Source organism: Botryllus schlosseri, chromosome 12, assembly GCF_051294905.1.
Source record: "Botryllus schlosseri isolate E-star chromosome 12, Bs_hap1, whole genome shotgun sequence".
NCBI classification, from domain to species: domain Eukaryota; kingdom Metazoa; phylum Chordata; class Ascidiacea; order Stolidobranchia; family Styelidae; genus Botryllus; species Botryllus schlosseri.
In genome coordinates, this window is record NC_137247.1 from 23,224,933 (window position 1) to 23,250,521 (window position 25,589).

The 25,589-nt window shown below is 40.2% G+C and overlaps 1 protein-coding gene across 6 annotated transcripts in view; it reads left to right on the forward strand.

Annotated features, from left to right (window-relative positions):
• Positions 1-25,589, forward strand: part of LOC145452325 (uncharacterized) — a 97,588-nt gene that overhangs the window by 59,197 nt on the left and 12,802 nt on the right. For 3 of the 6 annotated variants that reach the window (XM_080330533.1, XM_080330535.1, XM_080330532.1), the window contains 12 exons: positions 559-675; positions 1,866-2,009; positions 3,042-3,164; positions 3,226-3,372; positions 3,571-3,693; positions 3,768-3,914; positions 4,526-4,639; positions 4,703-4,849; positions 8,872-9,000; positions 9,065-9,214; positions 15,992-16,153; positions 16,229-16,303. In XM_080330533.1, coding sequence (XP_080186659.1) covers positions 559-675; positions 1,866-2,009; positions 3,042-3,164; positions 3,226-3,372; positions 3,571-3,693; positions 3,768-3,914; positions 4,526-4,639; positions 4,703-4,849; positions 8,872-9,000; positions 9,065-9,214; positions 15,992-16,153; positions 16,229-16,303 — 1,578 coding nt within the window. The remainder of the gene's footprint in view (positions 1-558; positions 676-1,865; positions 2,010-3,041; positions 3,165-3,225; positions 3,373-3,570; positions 3,694-3,767; positions 3,915-4,525; positions 4,640-4,702; positions 4,850-8,871; positions 9,001-9,064; positions 9,215-15,991; positions 16,154-16,228; positions 16,304-25,589) is intronic. The other 3 variants (XM_080330534.1, XM_080330536.1, XM_080330537.1) reach the window with 3 other exon arrangements.

Here is a 25,589-nt window from a genome sequence, read left to right on the forward strand (position 1 = left end):
CGGCCGCCAACACATACTAATTGAATTATGTGTTGACGGCCGCACAAATTCCCTTCTACGGCCGCAGGTTGGCCACCCATGCTTTAGAGGAATGAACAGTGTCGCGGGTGATGAAATGAGTATGGGAAGCCCTAAATTATACTCCGGTGACCGATCATGACGGAAATCTTCGGACACAGCTAGTCAAATTACAATACTTCACGCTGCACGAAAGTCTTCATACGGGATTAGCTAATAACAGAATTTTGAGTGGGTGATTTTCTAACAAAACAAAGCAAATCCTGTGAGTTTACAACATTGCGTTGAAACAATAGCTTCAACTCCGGAATTTTGAATATAATATTTGCGGTCGACTGCATGTAACAGATTTGTTGGATATTAAGATGAGATTTTATTTCAAATACGTGCAGTGTGCACTGTGCAGAGACCATTAGGAATCAGATTGGAAATGCAATGGCCCCACAACAAATTTCCTTAATGCTTTGAAGTCGGATATGTTTTGTAGTGCTATTACAGGTAATGAATAATGATCTCTTTTGTTTGTGTTTCACGACAAAGATTGACACGTTGGACGTGAGAAAAAATTGCGATTGGTCGACGGTGGAGCATTGGAGGGGGATTTTCAGAAATATGTCGATAACCACTTGCAATATCCAAATTCCCTTTGACGAAGAGGTGAAGTTGTGATCATTTTATCTTTTTCTCACGTGACTCGTCCACCCAACCCGATCTTTTTTATCGTTATAGATTAAGATCCCACACTGTAATGAAATTTCATGTCAGGCTTTTGCACATAGATAGAGATGGTGCCAACGTTCTGTACACGATCGTGTTCGGTATTCGATATTCAAGTTCGTGTTCCAAAACGAACGTTCGTCGGTTCTATACTGCCAAAATCTTTGCGAAATAGCTGGATTTACAGTAATTTCGACTCCCAACGTCTTTCATCAAAATGCCCTGAATTGCAACATTCTATCCCTCTCTACTTGGCATAGCAGTGACTGCAAGAAGGCAGATGAACTCAGAACTAGGACTAACCTAGCATACCACCAATTATTTTCGAATATCGTGAACGTTGTTTGAAATATCACCCTGTTCCGCTTGTGAATAATAGAAAGAAGGGATATTATTAACTTTTGAATCACTTTATGTGCTGACCAATAAGCCCAGACCAATTAGAATTTAACTGACGAATAGCTATAATATCACGCGAGGTCAGTCGGGTCTCGTCACAGCCTCATAAGTGAAATCTTTCGAATGACACATGTAGTATCTGATTATTAGGTATTTATGTGACATCATCTTATACAGTCAGGGTGCGGTAGGAAACGATTTTGTGTTTGAATTAGCATAGTGATGTTGCGTGACGCCTTACTCTCGTGTTCATGATAAACGTTTTATAACATTTCGTTGTAACACGAACCCGAGACTTTCAACATTTCGCACTTTTGTTTTAAATTCGTTCTGCTTTCGTTTTTCATGATGTTTCGATAACTATGTTGTCATTTGATACTAGCCCATCCGTGTTTTTCCGTGATTACGTTTCTACCTCCTAAAGTTACGACCTACCTCCGTACTGGGCGACGGAACTCCCACAAAACGTGAAAAGATATCGCAGAACCGATCTTGATTCCGCTACCGATCGATTCGGCTGCCGCGTCATGTCCAACTACGTTACTTGACACCGCCATTCAAATACCACCAAAATTATGGAATTAAATGCAATGCAATGGAATTTTGATATTTTGAATTCAGATCAGAATCAGTACGTTAGCTACGCGTTCTATTGCGTCTGTGCTTCTTTTCAAGTATATTTACATATAGCCTACATATCTAGCTCACGCGAACATGTACATTTGATTTAGAATGAAACTGACTCGTCACTGCTGATTCAGATTGTTGATGTCGCGAAGCAAAATGGCATAGTTCTACTCTTGGATGACATCGCAACAATTAGTTTGAATGTTGAGCAAATATCGATACTAAACCAGGGAAACGTTCGATTTCGGGTAGGCAAAACTTATATCAATGCGATTTCTTTTCTGCTAAGGATGTTTTGAACTTACAATCATTACAAAGAAAAATTTCCGCTTGAATTTGAATCGTAAGCTCATTCCAAAGAAGCATTGAGCTTATAGGAAATTTCCTTGCATGTGAAAGTTGAACCGAATAATATCAGATTTTATTTGAGGCATGACAGGGATGACCAGGCTATTGAGACTCTTCAGATCTCTACAACCTTAGCATTTCATTCGTCTTATTAGAACACTGATATTTTAATTTTGACTTCTTGTAGAAACAGGCAGAGTGTTTTCTAAAAGGGTTGTTACCTTTAGTTATATATATTCCCGAATTCCATCATAACCAACGGTGAAAATGTGGTCTGGTCAACGACGACATATTCTGCTACCGAATTATGCTTTCACACCCATTTTAATAGATGCCAACGAATGCAATACACATATTCTCATGCGGATGTATCCCAGTAATGAATGGGGGTTACGTTTTGATGTGCCACCACAAGAAGACCTAAAATGGTGATACGCGAAATACATTACAAATACCTTTACTACCCTTTTACGCCTTCTGTGAGTGGTGCACGAAAACATATCTCATTCAACTCAGGGGATATCTCTACATAACGATTTGTGTGCTGGACTCGTTTTCCCCCTTTTGCAACAGTGTTAGACCAAACTATGGTACCGGATCGCACATATCATAAACGATTTACACCCAAGCTATGCTGGAAAATTCCTAAATACGGTGATTTTTTCATAATTGAATTCCTTTTAAATCCCGTGATGTAGCAGCAATGGCGCTGTTGCTACAAAAATTTCACCAATTAAAGTGGAAGTTGAAGCAGTCTATGAACGTGACTACTTGAATTAGTGGTGCAAGTAGTAAGCAATATCAAATTTTGTATGGCAATGCAGTCGAACTGCTTCGCTACCCTCTATATTTGTAATTATAGAAATCACTCATACATTCTGATTGGATTTTGGACGTGTGGGACCCTTTATGCGTCACTTCATCTTTTCCAGATTATACAACTCAGGGTAAAGTCAGCGTCCACGACGTTTGATGCTAACTATTGGCGAGAGGCGTTCCAACAGCTATCATTTTCTGTGGACCAATGCATTGTTGAGCCGCCTGTATCAAAAAAGGCATGTATAAGTATTATCAAATGCTATTATGAAGCCTTGTACATATATTGCTATAATTAAGAAATACGTCGATGCAAGGATATGGGCCGATGCTGCTATGGAAGCACAAGTAACGGGCGTGGGTCAAATATCACTACATGCAACGGATAGCATCAACATCACTATGGAAGGAATTAATATTCTCAATAGGTCTGGATTATCGGGAAAGGTATAGGCCTACATAATCTTGTGGTGGCGTTTTCAGACATAAATGTTTTAACTTTAAGGATAATAAATCTATGTCTAATAGTCTAAGTCAGTGATTCCGAAACTGGGGTTACACGGAATCGCGAGACCTACCACGGTTGTGCGAGCCCATGCGTTTATTGGTATAGCCCCAATCCATTTGTCGTGTCTCGTTTGCCAGATCAAAGAACTCTGCGTCAAGCCAGCCTCAAAATTATTTGACAGAATTGTATGGCGCCAAACCTTCCAAAATGTTCAATTCACCGTCGACCACTGCGTTGTTGAAGCGCCGGCACCAAACGATGTAAGTAGGCCTTCGAACAGTCAGTTGTTGCAGTGACACGAAGAAGCATATTCAATCTTGATACAATTATTAAGGAATATGTTAATGCGAAGATATGGATTGATGCTGCAAATGACGCGCATGTCGCGAAAGTTGGCAAAATATCACTGCATTCAACGGAAAGCATTTCCATGACTACGGGGGAGATCAAAATTCTGAATATGTCAAGATTATCTGGAAAGGTAAACAGCAGTACGGGTTACGCCTCCAGGGGCGAATTGTCTGAATTCCATGTGGTGTGAATCCTGGCGTTCTGATCCTACAGCTGCATTTGAAACAAAAATCTGTTAAAACATGGCGTTGGTTGAAAACATTTTGGCATGTTGTCGCGACTCATCAATAGTGATGGAATCATTGATAGAAATTGTTACATAGGTTTGTGAATTACAATTGAAACTTTATGGTCAATGTGCCTCCTTTGACGTTCTGGACATCTGTCTACAATGTATCAAAGAATACTTCATCATCACCATCATCCAGCATTTTACGGCTTGCGGTTATCATCATGAAAACAGCCATTCGTTTCAAGTGATATATGACCTGAGTGCTATAACTGTTGATTTCGTGGTGAACCGACAACGATGTCGAAAGTTTCAATCATTCCAGGTAGTGTACGTCCACTATTTCTAAGCAAGCTGCCCGCGAGGTTCAGACTGCATTGTTCTTCAAATGTATTTAAACAAATATCCCATAGTTATACATCTTTATCAACAGCCTTTGTTCTTGAATTTTGCTCACATTGTTCACGATGTGCTATTTGATATTCAAATGGTAATCCATGATCGTCTTTCAGATAGAAAAACTGACTATTAAAGCGGAAACCCATCTTGATGACTGGAAAAATACTTTTCAACAGTTATCCGTGGTCATTGATCTTTGCATTGTAGAGCCACCATCACCGATAAAGGTTTGCTCTTAACAGTCCTTGCGTAGTTACGATTCTTGAAATGCATCACTCTTTTACGTACAGTTTGAAAACGATTTTTACGTATGGATTAATGCGGTGCAACATGCCAAGGTGGAGAATGTGAATGAATCGGTGATGAGTGTCGCAAGAACGTCACCGTTAGACGATTCCAGCATGCTATATCTCCGTAAATTGAGATATCGAGAAAAAGTATGAGGTTATGGAATAGAGTAGGTGTTATGTTATAATTAGGGCAATTTTTTGCCTAAAAACAGATGATTTCGATCTCAAAAATCAAAATTTCGACATTTTTCACTTAAAAAAAAACTCTTTGACCAAATTTTGACCTAACGTATGAAAATTAGGTGTTTTCCAATTTCTGGTTCGAACAATCTGTCCTTACGAAGTAATTCGTCCTGAAAAAACTTTTTTGATCTCACAACTGACAAATTCGTTCATGAAAATATCTGATTTTTGCGAAATCTGGCACTATGAAGAATTCCAGTAGTTACATTACGTGTTATGGTGGAAATAATCAAAATCTGTAGTAGTAGTAGTACAACAACGAAAGATTCTTTCCTACATTCTCGGGTAGAAAGTTTCTGTCCTTAGTAAGTAGCTGGCCAAGAATGGAGAAAGAACGTTCAACAGCAGCAGTTGTTAGCTGGCAATACTGAAGTTGTGCGTGCGTGCACCGCTGGTGACACACCGTGTTGCTTCATTCTGACAATGGTGTCTTCATCACAATTTTTCAGAATGCGCTTCTTGATATAAGAACCATCCAATGCCCACGCAGTCTTGCTTCAGTTAGGATATTGCGGTACATTGAGCATAACACCATGTCCACCTATTTGTTTTATTTGACCGTTTATGATTCACAATGAGCAGACAATGGGCCGTCTACGACTGTAGGCCTATAAATAGGCTACAAACTGTAAAATGTAAAATGATAAGTTCCCCGACAGTGCAAAATCTACGATACAAACGATACAGACTTTGTTTACAATTTTGACATTTTTTGACCTAGCGCTACAATTTTGTCCTAATTTTGACTGTTTTGGACATGTAAAAAAACTGCCCTAGTTATAATATTGCAAACTCACATCTTTATATTTGCATCGGCAAATTATGCCTAGTTGTGTCGTTCTCCTATCTCAGTAAACAATGCCGCAATCTCTTCTATACTTTTTCTTTTATACGGATTCCACAACTCAATGCAAAATCTCAAATCATAGCCCATGTGTGCTGGTTGCAAGGGAACACAAATGATCACTGTAAAAATCCATTCGCTCATCAGGCACCCAACACTGGCGAATTTCTATTGTTTCTATTTCAATCGCAAAGCTCCGCGAGCGATGAAACTAAGTTTAGCAATTATAATCTCCTTGTGTACACTGTACATGTTCGGAAACGGACATCATTAGTTAGAGACAATAACTGTCAATCTTGCTTAATCTGAGAATACTGATGAAAACAGATTGCTTCGCCCTTGAAGCTTAGTGTTTTGATGGAATATATCGCTCCGAATAAACTAATATTGATTTTCATTATGTGGTGGCATTTTCAGGATCCACGATTCTGACGAGATTGCCTGGTGAATAGGGCTGGGCACAATGATTCGAGTGCTCGAATATGAATCGGGTAATAATTTTGATGATTCGAGTGGAGTAGAAAAGATGACTTTACGAGTACTGAATTGATACGCTCCTCGCCACTGAAAGTTAATTTATCAACGAGATTTATAGTTTCGATATAATGGACGGTGGAAACGTAAGGTTCACGTTCGCATTCTGTGTGAGAACCTCCTAAATTTAGATGTTTACTAGGGTTGTCCGTGAGTTGGAAAATCTATAAAAGGCTCCGTTGTAATGTCTTATTCCATAGATTATTGATAAAAAAAAAACAATGGGCCAAAAAGAAGCTCACAGGAAATCCGTCAAGATTTCGTGCAAACCGTTTGCAAGTAGCTGTCGAAGAATGGGCGTGCCATCGAACATAGAACGGCGGCAAGACTAGTTATCACGAAACCACGGCTCTTGATTGGCTAATAGGCTATGCTTCGGTGATAACGACAGCAGCAGCTTGCTTATTAAGTGATCAAGGAGTCTGCTACCGGCGGCGATTCTGAAAGCGCATTGTAGGTAGGTTGGCGGATAATGATTTAGGATTAATTCAGGGCTTGTTTAGGTACGAAATACATGACGAACAAACAACAGCTGCTCCACAAAAACGTCTAAAGCATGACCGCTTTATCGTGAAGGAAAGTGCTGTACCCAACATGCCCTGTTTTCATCGAGGGAAAGAAAAGGCGCTTATGCAAGTGGCGAACGAATTGTTTGTTTCAGAAGGGATCCATCATCTTTGAATACAAATACAAAGCTTAACAATGACACTTTAATTTGAGTGATCTTATTGGGCTCAGGTGGGACTATATAGTTGAAATTTTGAATGTTCTGGGGATCGGCTGAATCAGCCGGTTGTGCTTGGCACTTATCAGATGCTTACTGCAAATTCAATTCACTGGTAGGTGTTGCCAAAGTCCTTAATGATGCTGCTGCAGAAACGAGGTGTAAATGTAAGCACAGACTATGCTGGATATGCTATCCAAGCTATGTTGGATACTATACAGCATAGTCTGTGCTCAATGTTTACCTTTACACCTCTTTGCTGCGCGATCATTAAGGACTTTGACATATCATATATCCAGCACGCCCTGTGTTGGGCAGCTACTTTCAAATGCTTTGCACGAAATCTTTACGACTTTTCTGTGAGCTTCTTTTTGACCCATTGTTTTTTTTATCAATAACCTATGGAATAAGACATTGCAACGGGGCATTATAAAGATTTTCCAAACTATGGACAACCCTAATGTTCACGTGCACCAACGAACCTTGTTAGGTTCTGCACTGTGAACCTTCTTCATGTATTACAATTTTTCACGTCAATATAACATCTTTGGTTGAAATTATTTGCATGGAATGCCAACTTCATACCACTCTACGCATGGCGTTGGCAACATGAATAATCAGCGCTAGAGGAGCATGCACCTTACCAATCTCCAGAATCTTACTAGCATTGCTACAAACGTTAGCTGGAAATATTCAGCTTTCTGCTTGTAAATATTTAGTGGCTCTTTGCTGTTAGCTTGACCCGCAATCACACAACATTAAGAACGAAAGTCAGCGACTGATGCATATTCAACCAATCAATGAAATTGATATAAAGAATACATCGTTGTCTAATGTTAAAAAAATCTAGCAGGTCTATGGAATCCATGTTGATTTGATATGCTTGCTGTATCATAAAAAAAAATCCATGCGATTGGGATTTTGGCTATACTGTATAACTTGGTTATCGGGTAATATTGGTAGCTTGTATAGAAACCCATTTTACACTCTGCTCAATATCAACAGAGCAATCGAGTCATACGTCGAATGCATTGTCCGGTCTGGCCGAGACCGTTAAGGCGGAGGCTTTTATTCCCATGCAAGTCATCGTCGAAATTGTTGGCAATGCGACTGAAGATATTGATTTTATGGGATTATCATGCAATTTCATTACTGCATTTTTAAAGTCATCATGTACTTAGCACTGTGGCAAATAGTGGCCTGAGTCGTCTCTAGGTATTGTGTACATTAGTATATCACTTCACTAAAATGTAGGGTTGGATATCGGCAATGTGACGTCACGTGACGTGGTACGGTTCACGTTTGCGATCACACCGAACCTTTCAAAAAGGTTCGTGTTCACGCGAACCGAAACTTTTCTGGGGTAGCCTACGCACCATCCGTATTCAATACTATTTTCCGATCTGGAAGCCTCGATACCTTGATTGGCAGCATCCCAGCATACGAAACACGTAGTACAAAGTACGAGCATTACTGGAAATAACACATTGCCAAAGTCATGATCATCCCACAACATTGCCACAAAGTGCTATGAAATTGGCACGATCGAAAAATACCAAAGTATCTTTAATGCGATGGATAACAGACATTATATTCGCGGTGGACGCATAAAAGGTAGGCTACATATTTGAACTTTGTTATCTTACAATATGTTATGACGTCATAATGAGTAATACTAGAATACTCGACTTGAAGCATAATACCTAATACGTGATTAAGAATCGAATCACTCGGGTACTCGGTTTTGCCCAGCCATAATGATGAATAGAGAACCCACGCACTGAAGCCTTTATCAATCGAATTCATATTTACTATTTGATCAAGATCAAGGATTTTTACATAAGACCGTCAGCACAGTTTCCATTATTCGCTACGATGAGCTGGCATCAAGCATTCGTAGATATGACTTTCACCGTTGAGCGTTGTTGGATTGCGCCCCCAAGAACGTCCAAGGTAATTCTGCATCGCCATTTTTTTGAAAATTTCTTGCCTTAATGTCAAATAATTTTATGATTAGAGTGGCGTTGATGTCGGCAAGTGGCTGGAAGAGGCTCGAGAAGCTGCGCGCCTGTTCAATGTGACAGAAGTACTGCTAAGCTCTCACCAGGAGCTCTGGCTTTCGATGGATGATATCAGGATGTTAAATGAAACTAACTTTGGCGGAAAAGTAATTCACACTTCTTTCATCCATATTATGTGTTCCTTGTAGTTTGATTTAGATATATTCCGCAATCACTCAAATTCATAGGACATGTAAACATCGTGCGCATGTTCAGTCAATAAGTGGTGAAAACTAATTCTTGTGGGTAACGGTAAGCCGCAGCAAGAATTAGTAGCAGAAGCCCTTCCATGGCGATGGATAAATGTTTTCTTTTTGCTGGCGTTTAGCCTGATTATGCAAAGTTAAGTTTTCGTTTTTACATTGAACATTTCATTACTTGAATTAGGATTTTGAATTAAAAGTCTATATTTACCAGATCGGCTCCATTAAGTTATGTTAGTCCTTTAAAATGACAATACAATGATGAACCAAACTTTTGCTCGTCTGCACACTTTTTTGATGGCCAAACGTACGGTATTTCCGAAAAACTGCAACATTTTGACCCGAAATTTAAATTGACCGAATAGGACGATTAGGAACTTACATCACTTCTATATTCTTTTCTAGTGAACTTTCTTCTTCCCCTAAGAATCTTTTTGATGTATTTCAAATTTTCCTTAAGATCCGAGTGGCCGGCAAATGAGAATGTGAGATTCCACAAACATCGTGGAAATATAATTTATCATTGCACTATTCACGCGTGACACGAAAAAAAATCACATTTTCAAATATTCGAATAAAATTGTTTTTGTGCCGGGCATAATTTTTTAATCAATGACTTATAGACATCATGCGAGAGGATGCATCATGACGTCGAAAATCTGTCGAGTTATAATATTACCGCTAGTGGACCTTTGACGTGCCACAATTTGATGTAGAATATTTTAAAATCTACTGAAGATTGATCTGATATCAGAGCATTTGAGCGCTGTAGCCTAATCCTGGTTTCGATATAGTCGTTATAAGTATAGGCTATTGTTACAGTCATTGCCAACGTCAAATTAAATCAGCGCTAGATTCTGCCTTCGAATATTATTGGAACATATCAATAGTAATAGTAATAGCATTGCTTCTTAACCTTTCTAGCGATCGTACCCCTTGTGCTTCCAATAACATTTCTCTCCATTTTCAACACAATTTCCGATGGTACCTATATTAAAATCAGAATGCCCATTCACATAAAATCGCGCTTACCGAGAAGACTATTTTAAATTTGAATAAGTTGGCCAAGATAATATTCCACAGCATATAGGCCTAATTACACAATGCATCTCGTAACCCTGATGTGGTGCTTCGGACCATGATGGGGTCTACGGACCCTGGTTAAGAACCCTCGGTATAGAAATGTCCAACCGGCGAAGAATTCATTGGTGCTACAGCTGTGGAACGTACTAATACCTTACCCGCCACCGATGATAACATGGATAAAGAGAACAACAACACCCAGCATGTAACCAACGATAATGGTTGTCATACTGACCTGATTAGATAGGTATATACCATACGCAACGCAAGCTACGACACTTTGATATATTACTATCCCCTATGATAGTTTCATAGATTGTTGCGTCCGTAGGATTATCAAGTCACCGTTCCGAGTCGCAAGTCCTTCTCTGATTTTAACGTTTGACCCGACTCAACTCGAGTGCTTTTTATTTAATCACGCAGTCAATCCGAAATCGGGTAATTTTAGGAAAGGCCGCACCTAACCAAATCACGACTTTCAGTCACGAATCATCAACGGGTCATGTTTTTTCATCATGAACTAGAAATGTGACGTAATAGCTGATAATAGGGCCGCGTGTTTGAGACCTCTAGTCTACATATTTACGATGACATATGTTAGGCTTACCATACGTCCTCTTTTAAGAGGATTTGTCCTCTTTTTTGACTTTTTTGAAAGTGTCCTCGGAGGATGCCCTTTTGTTCTCTTTTTTGAAAATTTAGGTCAGATTTAGAGGAAATTGCGAGTGATATGCCGCAAATTAGCGCAGAAGTGAAGCTCCAGCGGGTATTTCGGAGGGAAAAGCGGTGATTTTAGCTCTGAGCGAAAAGAAGACAGTTTTTTTTTTTTTAGTCATCCACCTGGCAATGTGGAGAGAAAAACGTTATTTTGAGCTCCGAGCGGAAGTGATGACCTTTTTTTTAGTCAACCGATCCCGAAGTGGGAAAAATTTACCGGTTTTTGAGAATTCTTCTCCAGTTTTGCATGTCTGAAATTTCTGAAAAAGTGTCCTCTTTTTACATTTCCAAAATAGGGTAAGCCTAACGACTTAGGGTTGTTCAGAATTGACCGACTTTCAAAAAGTCCAGGTTTTCAGTCCGATTCCCATGCCTTATACCTTAAAAACATATTTTGGCTACTTTTTTTTGTAACTCGTCCCCTGCATCCGTGTGCACATTGAGCTGGAAGAATAGCAGCTGAAAATAGGGGATTCCCCTAAAATCTGAGTGTCACGATTTTACCTAGCCTGGTTAAAGTGACATATAACATGGATTTATGCAGCTGTTGCGGTTTGGAGTGCTACAAAACCCCACTATATAAGGCAATCCTAGTTCAGGATATCATTTCCATGTCCCACACTGCCTTAGAACTGCTCAACACTACCTAAAACTGATAGTCATTTTGTTGGATCACATATCCTACACCCCTCAAACGTACCCGGCACTGTTCATCAATTTCCTGGATCCCCATGTGCAAGAATACAACTGTAAATGTAACATCCACTCACAGCCACATAATAAACATCACAGGAAACGAAAAAATGAGGCAAAGAAAGAGTTCAACTTGGCAAAATATTACATAAATCAGGTGGATGAAATGGTTGATTTCGAGAAATCTGCATATCTGTTCCAGTGATCTTCCACAGCTTGTAGGAGGCTCGCTCGCTGTTTTTTGTCATCCGTTATGAACGCAGCATAGTCGGTATTCAATTTTACCATACGCTCTGCTGCATCATTAACTACTTCAACAGTATTCACAAATTCTTGAGCAGTCACGAAATCCGGACCAGTATGCCATTCCGAAACTGGAAGACTCAACCAATCATGTTCCACATGTATAGCATCAAATAGAAACCACGATTCTGGCCCAATCAAATCGACCATACTCATTGACTCAGAGACAGAGTCAGAGATCAGACTGAGAGGCATAGGCTACCTCTGCGAAATTTTTCAGGGATTGGCATTTTCAGCAATTTAGCGCTTCCTTCGGTTTGTCAGGAATCTTTGGATTAGCCGAGAACGTGGTAAATACCACCATTTCCTCAGTTAGATACAAATGATGTTTTCGCAATTTCTTGTATGTCACATCAGCAACAGTGAGATCGCACAATGAAGAGTTTTTCATGCCATGAAGGAATTTGAGATCATTCCAAGGTGCGTCACATGCAATACCAGTTTTCAACCAAGCTGGAACATAAAACAAAGCAATGAATGTATTGATTCGTTCCAACTTTTCAATGAACTATTCAGAATAGTCCATTTGCTCACTCTACATGAACATTTTTTGACAGTACAAGACTTGACTCATCCATCTAGCGCTATGAGTAGCACCAGGCTTGCGAAAACGATGATCAACATATTTGTCATCCAAAATCGCCAAGGTGCCTGTTGCACATTCTCTGTAGTCATCTCTTATCAAGACTTCTTTCCGCTTTCCATCATTGGGTTTCATCAGTGGAATTATTTCTTGCTTTGCTTCATCAGCTTTCATCGCCAACCAGCTGCCTTCAATAAACTGCAGGTCTTGATATTGGTGATTTCAGATACAACGTCTCACCTTATTTTACGGTGTCGGTCTGCGGATTCTCAATTCGGAGAGTACAGCCCACATCGAATTAGTGAGTCTATGATAAGCTATACGCATAGGTCTGCATTTTTAGATTTACATAAATGCCAATCCTATTGAACATGTTATTGACCTGTCTGGAAAGTCATATTAATTCTGTACCGTCCCCGTTATGGCGTACGAAGCATGAACATTTTTTGACAGTACAAGACTTGACTCATCCATCTAGCGCTATGAGTAGCACCAGGCTTGCGAAAACGATGATCAACATATTTGTCATCCAAAATCGCCAAGGTGCCTGTTGCACATTCTCTGTAGTCATCTCTTATCAAGACTTCTTTCCGCTTTCCATCATTGGGTTTCATCAGTGGAATTATTTCTTGCTTTGCTTCATCAGCTTTCATCGCCAACCAGCTGCCTTCAATAAACTGCAGCGTTTTATAGCTTCTTGATTTATCAATATGTTTCCACTTCTTCTTGAAGGTATTAAAATCCGTGTTTTCAGGGCCTGTGGTTGTCGATCCAAACAAACACTTCCAAACCTCTCGAATGACCAGTTCATAAATATGATGGCGACAGGCATTGTAGAAAACTTTCTTGTTAATCAATTCTTCAAGTAACGGAACCGCACCTTTGTTTTTACCAGTGTTTCAGGATGTTGTGTCAAACACAAGAGCTCTAACAGATTTTGTTAAATTCCAAAGTTCCAGCAGTTCAAATGATGCATCAGCCTGTGCTTTTCCTGTAGCACTTTAATGATGCAGCAGAGCGTATGGTAAAATTGAATACCGACTATGCTGCGTTCATAACGGATGACAAAAACAGCGAGCGAGCCTCCTACAAGCTGTGGAAGATCACCGGAACAGATATGCAGATTTCTCGAAATCAACCATTTCATCCACCTGATTTATGTAATATTTTGCCAAGTTGATCTCTTTCTTTGCCTTATTTTTTCGTTTCCTGTGATGTTTTTATGTGGCTGTCAGTGGATGTTACATTTACAGTTGTATTCTTGCACATGGGGATCCAGGAAATTGATGAACAGTGCCGGGTAGGTTTGAGGGGTGTAGGATATGTGATCCAACAAAATGACTATCAGTTTTAGGTAGTTTTGAGCAGTTGTAAGGCAGTGTGGGATATGGAAATGATATCCTGAACTAGGAATGCCTTAAATAGTGGGGTTTTGTAGCACTCCAAACCGCAACAGCTGCATAAATCCATGTTATATGTCACTTTAACCAGGCTAGGTAAAATCGTGACACTCAAATTTTAGGGGAATCCCCTATTTTCAGCTGCTATTCTTCCAGCTCAATGTGCACACGGACGCAGGGGACGAGTTACAAAAAAAGTAGCCAGAATATGTTTTTAAGGTATAAGGCATGGGAATCGGACTGAAAACCTGGACTTTTTGAAAGTCGGTCAATTCTGAACAACCCTATACCTAACATATGCGCAATTACCGGTACCAGTTAAGTGCTCTGGTATGTATGCATCGAAAATTATATTGCGTGTTGTTTACAAAAACTCCTTTTAAACTCCGGAAAACCAATGATGACGTCACAATCGCATTAAGCACGACCAGTATGACGTGCATAGCGCTTTCGCTAAATTTTGCGGGTTACCGGTATCGGTTCACAACAGAGGTGGTCAAAGTAGTCACAGTCGCTACTCAAGTAGAAGTAGAAGTATCGCTGGAATTTCTACTCAAGTAGAAGTGAAGTGGTGGTTCACAAGTAAGTAAGTAAGTAGGTATTCTACGCTTATTTTTGCCTACAAAACTGAAAACTGTCAAGTAGAAGTAGTCTAAGATCATAACTACTTAAAAAGTAGTATGAGTAGTCAAAATATACTTCAAGTACTTCAAAAAGTAGAAGTACTTCGTTACTGACCACCTCTGGTTCACAATACTTTTATGTTGCTGTTATAGGCGATTGTCTTGCGTTGCGTAGTGGTGTGGTTGTGTGTCTTGTGCACTCAATCAAGCAAATAGCTTCCTCTAAACGACAAAAGCTTTGAAGGCTCGGAATTAATCTGAAGTGGGGGATGGAGACAAAAAGGTTGGGAACCACTGGCCTATGATGTTATTTTCAAGAACAGTCATTTTGTTGCTGTTTATCACTAGCCTACAGCTGTTATATACACAGTCTATTGTAGTGCACAGCACGGTTGCACTATAATAGAGCTTAATTTGAACTAAATCTCGGGGGTCCACGGGGATCCGTGAAGCTCCATAAGGGGTCCGCGAAGACAAAAAGGTTGAGAACCACTGCTCTAAGACCTATATTTGCGTGGAAATAAACATTTCCGTTTCAATTTATCACCTTCCTAGATTATTGGCAATTCTCGTACAAATCGGGTCAGATATGTCACTGTCACTGATTGCTTATTTTGCTATTTTGAGAAATATTAGACGTTGATAAGTGAGTATTTTCAAAACAGTGAGTAGGAAATGATTACACTGGTAAACATATATATTTTAGGCAGACAATGTAAGAGTTGTTTTGGGGGTTCTGAAGGGCACTGATTCCGAATATGACCTTGGTTTTATTGAATTGGCTCTATTTTGGAGATAATCCATGTGGCTATTTTGACCAAAATCTCACATTTTCGCTGTATGGGCTAGATAAAAGTCGTAGTATAAGGTTCAGAAATTCAATCTACTTGTTATCTTGACATGCTAAAGACTGTTTTAAGTCGAAATACATCAATAGAATATAAACTCAAGCGTTTGATTTCGCGGCGAGAACAAATTCAGAAAATGTTGAAACATCACCAGGTCAGCCTACTAGTTCATTAGAGTGAAGATTATTAATGACTAATTTCCCTCAGAAACACACCTTCCTTTGTGAATGGGATGTTGTTGTAACCAAATAGCAGGTAATTGCAAACTTGCCCATAGCTCTTTTCAATTTTAGGATAAAGTGGGGCATTTTAGATATCGCAAAGGATGTTTTGTTGTTAAAAAATTATTTAATCACTGCTCTGGATCTAATATCTATAATCTTGAGTGTTTGTATTTATTCACACTAAATTGCGTTGATTGGTAAATACAGATCGACGTTGTTAAAGTCGCAGACAGCAAACTGCTTTCTGCAGAAAATTGGAAGGAAATCATCGCAATAACGCGAAAGTTCGCCGTAATGAGTACGGATTATTTGACAGTCCCAAGCCTTATGGATCTTGGCGCCTTGCAAGAAGGCCTTGGTAACTTGGAGGTACGTAATATTGTATGCTATACTGTACGACTGCACGTTACCATGCATTTGAAGTCTTGATATTGGTGATTTCAGATACAACGTCTCACCTTATTTTACGGTGTCGGTCTGCGGATTCTCAATTCGGAGAGTACAGCCCACATCGAATTGGTGAGTCTATGATAAGCTATACGCATAGGTCTGCATTTTTAGATTTAAATAAATGCCAATCCTATTGAACATGTTATTGACCTGTCTGGAAAGTCATATTAATTCTGTACCGTCCCTGTTACGGCGTACGAAGCAGTAACGGAAACGCGGATGTGTTAATGGGCTCGGGATCCCGTCTCTTCGCGATTGCCGCCTGCTCACACTCGTAAACGAAACACACCGAAACAATCCCATGCGGTTATATATAAGATTATATTCCATGATGCAATAACAAAAACGGCGAATAACGTAGGGTTGCTATGCATCCGGATTTTCGCGGATATGTGCGGAATTTCAATGTTCAAACTATGTCCGGAAGAAAATTCTAAAATATGCCATAATGTCCTGAATTTTGAACACTTGAAATCGTAAATCAACATAAACAATGCTATTTTTATGCAGCTTTTTTCCACTTGATTTTTTTATTCGCGCTGCGCACGATTTACAGTCGTATATATGGATTTTAGAATAGAAACCAAATGTCCTCGCATAAATGCTATTAAAAATAAATGAAAATAAACAGCATTTACTGAAGGGGCGGGCAACTTCTCCAGCCGGCGGGCCGGATATAGGAAAACTAAGTACTTGGCGGGCCGGATTGCTAAATCGATACATTATTCGCCCATTTATCCACATATAAAAGGAATAAATCGTATTTAATGAATTTTATTTTAACGACAGCAATGTCACTTCGCAGCCATTTCTCGTCGATAATGACGAAGACAATGTGGATTTCAGAATAGCGTTGTCATACAGGCGCCACCATGTCTGGTTCTCTCTGATTAATCAACACACGGTGCAATCCGTAATTAAGATTTCAAGGCGTTCGATAAGTCCAGTACCCCAAATTTACAAAGATATCAATTCATTAGGGTTTAGTAAGTGACGAGATAGCGTCGTTGTTCAACTGTGTGGCCTAATTAATCTCGATATTGAATGCATGCGGCCTGCGTCCTCTACGAAATTTGAATCGTGGCCCTCGACCCGTTTTGAGTTGGCAATCACTGGCATAAGCGGTGTCTTACAAAAGCCTATAGAAGTGTGCCATGCTACATGTCGGCAGTTACGGAATCAAAAATAAGAAATATCAGCCCGGTGTAAATGACTAGCATTGTAGTCGACAAACACCATGATTACCACAAACGACATTAGGGCTGAGAAGGCTACATCGTAAATGCCGATAATGCAAGTCTTTTCGCTTCGACGAACTTACGCGTAAGCTCCGCTATCGCACGATGCGCGTATACACGTATATAATAACATACAGTGACGGAAATTGGACCTAGTGAGCAGCAAGTAGTGGGGATCTCGGCAGACTGGGGCCGAGGGCCACATTATCATGTAAGACGGAAAACAGTCCGCGGGCCGGATCCGGCCCGCGGGCCGTATGTTGCCCGCCCCTGATTTACTGATAGAAGTCTAATTGTAGTAGAAATTATTAGACGACGGCGTATTCATAGAGCCGGTTAAGGCAGTTAGGACGCGTCAGTCAAGATGACAGTGGTAATATACCTGGGGGTCGTTTGCCTTTATTCTGGGGATCGCGAATATGTTCAACTTAATCAGCTTCCAGAATAAGCCTGGAGTAAGTATGGGCAAATGTGCTGACCTTTTTTTAGTAATTAGCTTATAAAATTTTGTGCTGGGAAACGGAGCATTTTCGAATGGGAAATCGATCATAAAAAGCTGTAAACCACCATATGTGCAACCTGCTGGTGCCAACCGGAATTTCGGCACATAATTAGTCTTATCCGTGTGACATGAACATGACTTACTATTGCACAATTACGTTCCCCGCATTTCTGAAGTCATCAACCTCCACCAGCTCCACCTTCAACTCGGAACATTTGGCGGACAGAGGATCACAATTGTATGGTAATAGGTGAAAACAAATATTATTGAAGGAATTCATTCACAAAAGTTGAAAACTAGATGGATAAAGAAACCAGATGCATATAGTAAGTCCCTTGGGATTCGTATTGATTACCTTGTTATGGGCCCAAGACCAGTATTTTTGGGGCTAGAGGGGGCTGAAAAATGTTGCTCCGGTCCTGATTGCAACACACAACGATAACTAAACCGACTTAAAAATATAGCAGGTTGTCAAACACACGACGAGGGCGCCGGAAACGGCCCGCCAGACGATTTAATCCGGCCTGTGAAGAAATCTGTTGCAGACCAAATGAGAATACCAACCCTAGCAATCACCAGAGCTCACATTAGAGATGACCCAATTCCTGAGCTATGTTCCACTGCTGTTCAATCCTCATTTCGAAACCCGCTAACAGGCACTAAAGAGTGTCCAGAATTTGAGCCACAATAATATGGTAACCCTATAATACACCTAACTCACATTCTCATATTAGCGATGCACATGACCTGATAACGGAAAGCAGACGTCCTACCAATACGAGACATACACACGGCAAACAAACTTCACACAAACTCTGTTCCTTCACCAGTAGCAGCCTTGACATTTCCAGGCGAGTACAGACTACCAACCTGGCAACATCACCCCCTAGGTCCATGGTTCTCAAATTGGGAGACTTGAAAACATCTGAAGGGGGCGCGAAGATGCTGTTACCTGAAATTTTTTCGCGATTCGCTTCATAGAGGAAAATTCTCTCATCAAAGGTCATAGCTTCCTATGCCATCGAACTATCCTTTGAGATTGCTAGTATTCTGATTCCTCTCTTTAGTATTTTGCGATATCACGATAGAGAGGGCGCGAAATTTTTCACTATCAAAAAGGGGGACGTGTCTAAAAAAGTTTGAGAACCAATGCCCTAGATCAGTGCTTTTCAACCTGTGTGACGGTTCGCACTTGTGCGAATGAAAAAAATTTCAGTGCGAATGACAAGCGCGGTGCGAATGGTGCGAATGAAAAATCCGGTTGAGTCCGAATGACAAGCGTGGTGCGAATGGTGCGAATCAAGAACCAGGATGAGTGCGAATGAAGATTGTCCATGTTTCTCACTTTTTCTGACGTGAAATAATTCAAATAAACTTAATACGATATTAAGTACAATGAGACCGTAACTTTTGTCGTTTGGAAGCAATTCTAAAAACTTGTTGGTAGCTGGGCTTTTCTAGTTTACAAGTGAGGAACGCTACCGATGTGGGTATATTGCAAAGTCTGAGAGAATATTTCCGCGCGAGAGGGTTACGTCACTGCTTGGAATCGGTATCAGTTGCCCGGACTCGGAAACATCCTCCGTGTACGGAGTACGAACCTTGTACGAATGTAGGTAATAGTAGCCGATACCAGTGTTGGCATTTGGCATATTTGATCGCAAAATATTGGAATTTTGGCACATATTCATGTTGGCTAACAGCAAAATTTGTCGTTTCTATAACTATAATAATTAGCTCATTAGATCTGTAACAAGTGTTGTTTACTCGTGTACCTAACCAAGTATTAGAGGTTGTTAAAAAATAAAATTAGTGTAAGCAGGTTGGTGTCATACACCCGATGAATCTTTATCTTGCATTACATCGAATTATTAAGTCACTGTCGGATTATCTACTGACCATTGCAATAGCCTGTTTGTAATGTTAACTGCACCATTTAGGATTTGATACGCTTTCCTGTTCTTGGACTGATGATCTCAGGTCGAGTCGAGATCGTAAAGACGTAGGCCTATACATATAATTAATTGGTGATGCTACGAAGCTCGCTGATCCACGGGAAACGTTCGTATTCTTACCGCCTTTGTACTAAAAGCTTTGTAATATTCTGAGCTCCATCGATTTAGCTTGAGCACCCTCTGCAGAGCAAAATCAAATCCAACAAGACGCATGTATTACGATATTCCTTCTGCTGCCTAATTTAAGCTTAATTCGACTGTTCAAACTTATTACCCGTTATGTATAAGGATATTTGGGATAGTGAAGTTAATTTGGCAATATTTCAATCACTTTGCCAATGTTGTACGATTGCCCTATAAGAGTAGGGTTACCAGATTTTGGAAATCTGAAAAGAGGACACTTTTTCAGAATTTTCAGACTTGCAAAACTGGAGGAGAATCCTGATAAAATGGTACATTTTTCCCACTTCGTGTTCGGTTGACTAAAAATAAAGGTCAACTTCCCGGCTCGGCTCTCGAAATACCCGCCGGAATGTTAATTCGGTGCTGATTTACGACGTATCAGTCGAGTCCGCCGTAAACTTGACAAAAATTCTCAAAAAAGAGGGCAAAACCTCGAAAAAGAGGACAAAAGGGCATGCTCCGAGGACACTTTCAAAAAAGGGGACAAATCCTCTCAAAAGAGGACTTATGGTAACCCTACCTAAGAGCCATCTCGCAGTTGGCAACCCGGGCCGATATAACTGTGTGTTAATCATGAATCTTATGTAAGTTATAGTTATTCAATATGGTGTGAGTGTTGGCTTTGACAACACAAGGATACCGCAAGTTGTTCTTGAAAGATATGTTGATTTGTGTACTGCATAGATAAGAAGGGAATAAAACCTAAGCCTATCCATAAATAACCGTCATCAATTACTCGGATTGTGTGGGTGTGTATAGCAGGGGTCGGCAACCTTTTGTTAGTCACGGGCCAAGTTTCGAGTGTCCAACTTTTGGCGGGCCGTAATTTTTCTTAATAATATATATTTACGCTTACTTCGGTATATTATACTACATTGCTGCAATCTCAATCATACCAATCATAAAACACAAGTATTTACACTTCAACAACGCAGAATAAATGTGACAATTGGCGCAGCTTGCTTTGTGAAAGGTTTTCAACTTCTGACAACAAGTCAGATGAAGCAACAATCAGACCATATTCTAAATGGGTTTCCGAAATACGTGATCTTAGCTTGCTCTTTGTGAATTTTACTGTTCAAAACTATTGCTCACATGCGTACGTGCTACCAAAAATCGATGCAATGTCTTTTGCATTGTTAGACATGCTGGGATAAAGATAAATTTCAAGAACGTACTCTTTATCAAAGTCATGTAGCGATATGCTCTTCGTATGAAATTTGTCATTCAATCCAACTGCATTGCATTTCAAAAAAGCCCATTTGAAATTTTCAGGCAATGCTATTGGCGTCCACATCAAATGAGTACTGAATATTAAGAATTTATTTTGTATAGAAGGAATGTCGGTAAAGCGGGTGAATATTCAGTAATTAAATTTCGTATCACAGTTACAAATATAGCGTTGGTACTAGGGTTTCTCTCCTCCAGTATAGGAAAGTGAGCATAATTTTCTTTGTTCTGTTGAAATTCCCCGATACGCAGATTTGTTTCGAATGCGCCTCAACATTTCATGTATTCAGTTGTTTTCCCCCCGAAGTTGCAAATTCAATTTGTTCAGATGTGACGTTAAATGTACCAGGAGAGCAAGATTAGATACCCATTTTCGACTATAAGATTATGAGTCCGCGATATTCGTATTTTCGAGGAAAGTTGCTATTACATTTCTCAGTTAATAGATTCGTGCAAGCATAGCTGCTCGACTTAATGCGCGATTATGGCAGATATACATTACATCGCCATATTGATTCTATGCTTCTAGTAATATCTTGCGTAACAATGTTGGTGATTCCGTTTGTGAGACAAAATCATATTAACAGGTTTCATCATTGTGGCGAAAACCCTTCAGGTTTTTTGTCTTGGCGCACAATGCCTTTTGGGAATTAAACTATGGATAACTAACTTACGGAGGCTAGTTATCTGTAATTAAACAGTGTTAGTTTGAGATTTTGTCATTGCGTCTGAGATGTTCCAAGCATTTTTGAAGCAGAGGAAGGACACCTTTTTTGTCACACCCCATCGGTAAACCCGTTAAAAAGTATGGTACACTTTCGGTTTCGATATACACCCGATTGATAAGCACTGATCTATTCTACTCTATACAGACAATCTTCATCTCCTACTGACCTACTTCAACCGCCTTCGTTTAATGGCGTCACAATAGACTAATACGATGTAGGAGCCTTTTATGATAGCAATACCGCATTCTTTCCAAGCAGTGCGGCACTGCAGATTGAAAAGCATTGTGAAACGGCGGGCCGTATTCTTTTGATAACTAAATATTATGTCGCGGGCCGGACGATTTCGCTTGGCGGGCCGGGTCCGGCCCGCGGGCCGTAGGTTGCCGACCCTTGGTGTATAGCAATGCATTCCTGATCTTAACGCCCACCGTACCATCCAATCGGCTATCATACCTTCGTACGGCGAAGCATCTTTTCGAATGTTGTCAGAAAATGAATTAAGGGTGCAAGTCTCAACAGGGATGTTATGATTCAAGCGCAGTTCTACTATTTTTTGCTTTCTAAATGCGAACACATTCACATCACGATGACGTAACATGTCGACTTGGTGATATTGTTGCGAGTGAATATTGTTCATGGGTTCGCCCTAACTTCGAAGGAAATCATTGCACGACACCCCTGGAAACAACGAACTCCTTGAGAACAACGGGAGTGTTATATATGTGATTTTTCGAGTGCAGTGATTTTAGTGCTTGATTAATGATTAATCAATAATACGATACGCTGAATGGAAAATAATGAAGCTCTGTACCCCCATGAAGCTCTTCGAATACAAAAGTGATAAGTTTCTTCATTTTCATTTTGTGTAATAAATTCTGGCTGGCAGGAGCGAATGAATTTTTTTGAAAAAAATAGTGCGAACGGAGCTCAAAAAGGTTGAAAAGCACTGCCCTAGATCATTGATTCGCATATTGGTGGCGCGCTCTCCTTGAGAGGAGTGAAGACATCTGAGAAGGCACGAAGGCGCAGTTATTTTCGAACACCCCCATTGTACACAATAGGGGTGGGGAACCTACGACTTGTGAGTTACACTTGGCTCAAGTGATGATGGTGCATGGCACTGTGAGAAATTTGAGTTCGGAGCTTTGAAGTACAGCGATTATCACGCATTAAAATCGATTGTAATATGTTGCATGATTTTTCAAGTGAAATATACATTCTTAGCGCAGTTTACGTGGTGTGTTGCTAGCAGACATGGGGTGATTACTTCACGAATGTAATCGATTGCGATTACGATTACTTGTGAATCCCGCGATTACGATTACGATTACAGCCAAATCAGGAAGTAGTCGATTACGATTACGATTACTTTTCAAAAGTAATCACGATTACTCCCGATTACATTTGTTTTACTTCTTAGAACTAATTTCAGAAGAGATATTGGAAGACAATATAAATAAGGCTTGCGATGAAAAGGTTAAATGAGATAACAACTTTCTTTATAAATCATACGTCATTTGATTGTTACGTCATAATGCACCCATTGCCCACCTCTATGCAGGACTATAAGTCGCACCCAACGATTTGTATTCTTGCCAGGTCCGTAACTGCCACACCCCAAACTCCCCAATAGGACCGGGAGCGAGCTCTAAGGGGACTCAAAAGTATTTTGTAAATCAACATATTTTCAAGAGAGTTTAATAACATGAAAATTTTCTTCGAGCTTCGGGATTTAATGTTTTTAAATAGTTTGATTTTGAAATGCATACCTCTCCCCCTCAAGATAAAAGCATGCATAATTTATAGGAATAGGCATTTCGGTGGCGGTCATTACCCCGCCACGACACACCAAAAGACGTAAGCAATTTCGGCCAACATGCAACTCCACAAAGTGTGCTACCAAAGAATGACCTTGGCCAAAACGTTGGGTAGGCTATGTGTCCATTGTCAGTAGCAGCGCTCTGTGGGCGTGACGAATAGTCCGGTCCTTCCAATCTGAGCCCCAACAATGCAAATGCTACCCGGGGCACTCACAGAGGAATGAAGATATGGCAATTTGTGTGTGCGTCTCACGAAAGTTTTTCTTTTAGTCTGCTACGTTTGGGCGACTACAGTAACTTTTGATTATATAAAAGACGAGAGGTCACGAATTAACAACATACAATAATGAAATTAAAACAACATACCAGATGCTATAATTATGAATTACTTGCCCCCAGCTCTATCGGTAAATCTGAATGAAGCAAGATAATGCCATTACCAATATTATTGACGAAATTCACTCATCAACTTGAAAACTGACCACCCTATGGGGCCCCAATACTCATGGTTGTAATGACTCGAGTCATTACTCGACTCGAGTCGCGATTTTATGGTGACTACACTTGACTCGAGTTATTTTTTGTATTACCTCGACTCGTACTCGAGTCGTTTTGCATGACTCGAACCAAGTCACATGACTCGAGACTAGAATACAGACATTCCATGTAACTTCGAAGAATAATAATGTTACCACATTATTTGTATTTCGTCTATCAGTCCTGAAACTTGGAAATGGGGCCGTAAACTGTGAAACCATAGTGTCCTATATGGTGTCGACACAAGCAAATCTCACGCCTCAGTGAAATTGTATCACGTCACCATTTCCGTTTGGCTATAGGCAATTTGACGGTAATTTTTGACCGGCTTGCCGAGCATTGAATTTGGTAAAACTGGTATCAATCGAAAGCTGACTCTGCACTGATTACGAAAATATAAATTTTATTCCGCTCGTGGCCCTGGAACCCCCACAATCAGCCTCGAATTTTTCATTGTTATGGAGATTGGCATTGAGACGCAACAATGCTGTCTGGCGAATGGAAATTGTGACGTGATACAATTTCACTGAGCCGTGAGATTTGCTTGTGTCGACACCATATAGGACACTGTGGTGAAACCTGACGAAAAATACGATGTTATGAACACGAGCTATTCAATATCCCTCGAGCAGAGTTGAAAAAAGAGGTTTGAACCTAAGACCCTATGCAAGCTGACTTGGACTCGCACTTGACTCGGGGGGGGGGGGGGTAGATTGACTTGCGACTCTGAACATTGTACAACCTTGTACAACCTGTTACAACCTTACCAATACCAACGTTTGGAGCGGAGGACGAATTGCTGTTTTGGTTCTGATTGTACCTACAACCCACGCTTACATGGTGCTATGGCGGCAGGTATAAATGTCGAGTGAAGAATTGTGAAATAACTATTGGCGCCCATTTGAAGTAGTCATATGAGGACAAGATAAAGTCAACTTAAAATTCTACGTTCCACTTAATACAGTTACTGCAAGCTGCCGGTTATGCCGTTACGAGAAACGGCAATGAACGGCTCGGTTATGATATATAAACGCAGCGTAATGTTTTATTCGACGAGTACAAAACTTCAAATCTTTGTCCGGTGTACGTACAATACATACGTATACTACATAGATAGGCCTACTGCTCGCCAAGCAGCAACGGTCAAACTGCGTTCAACTAT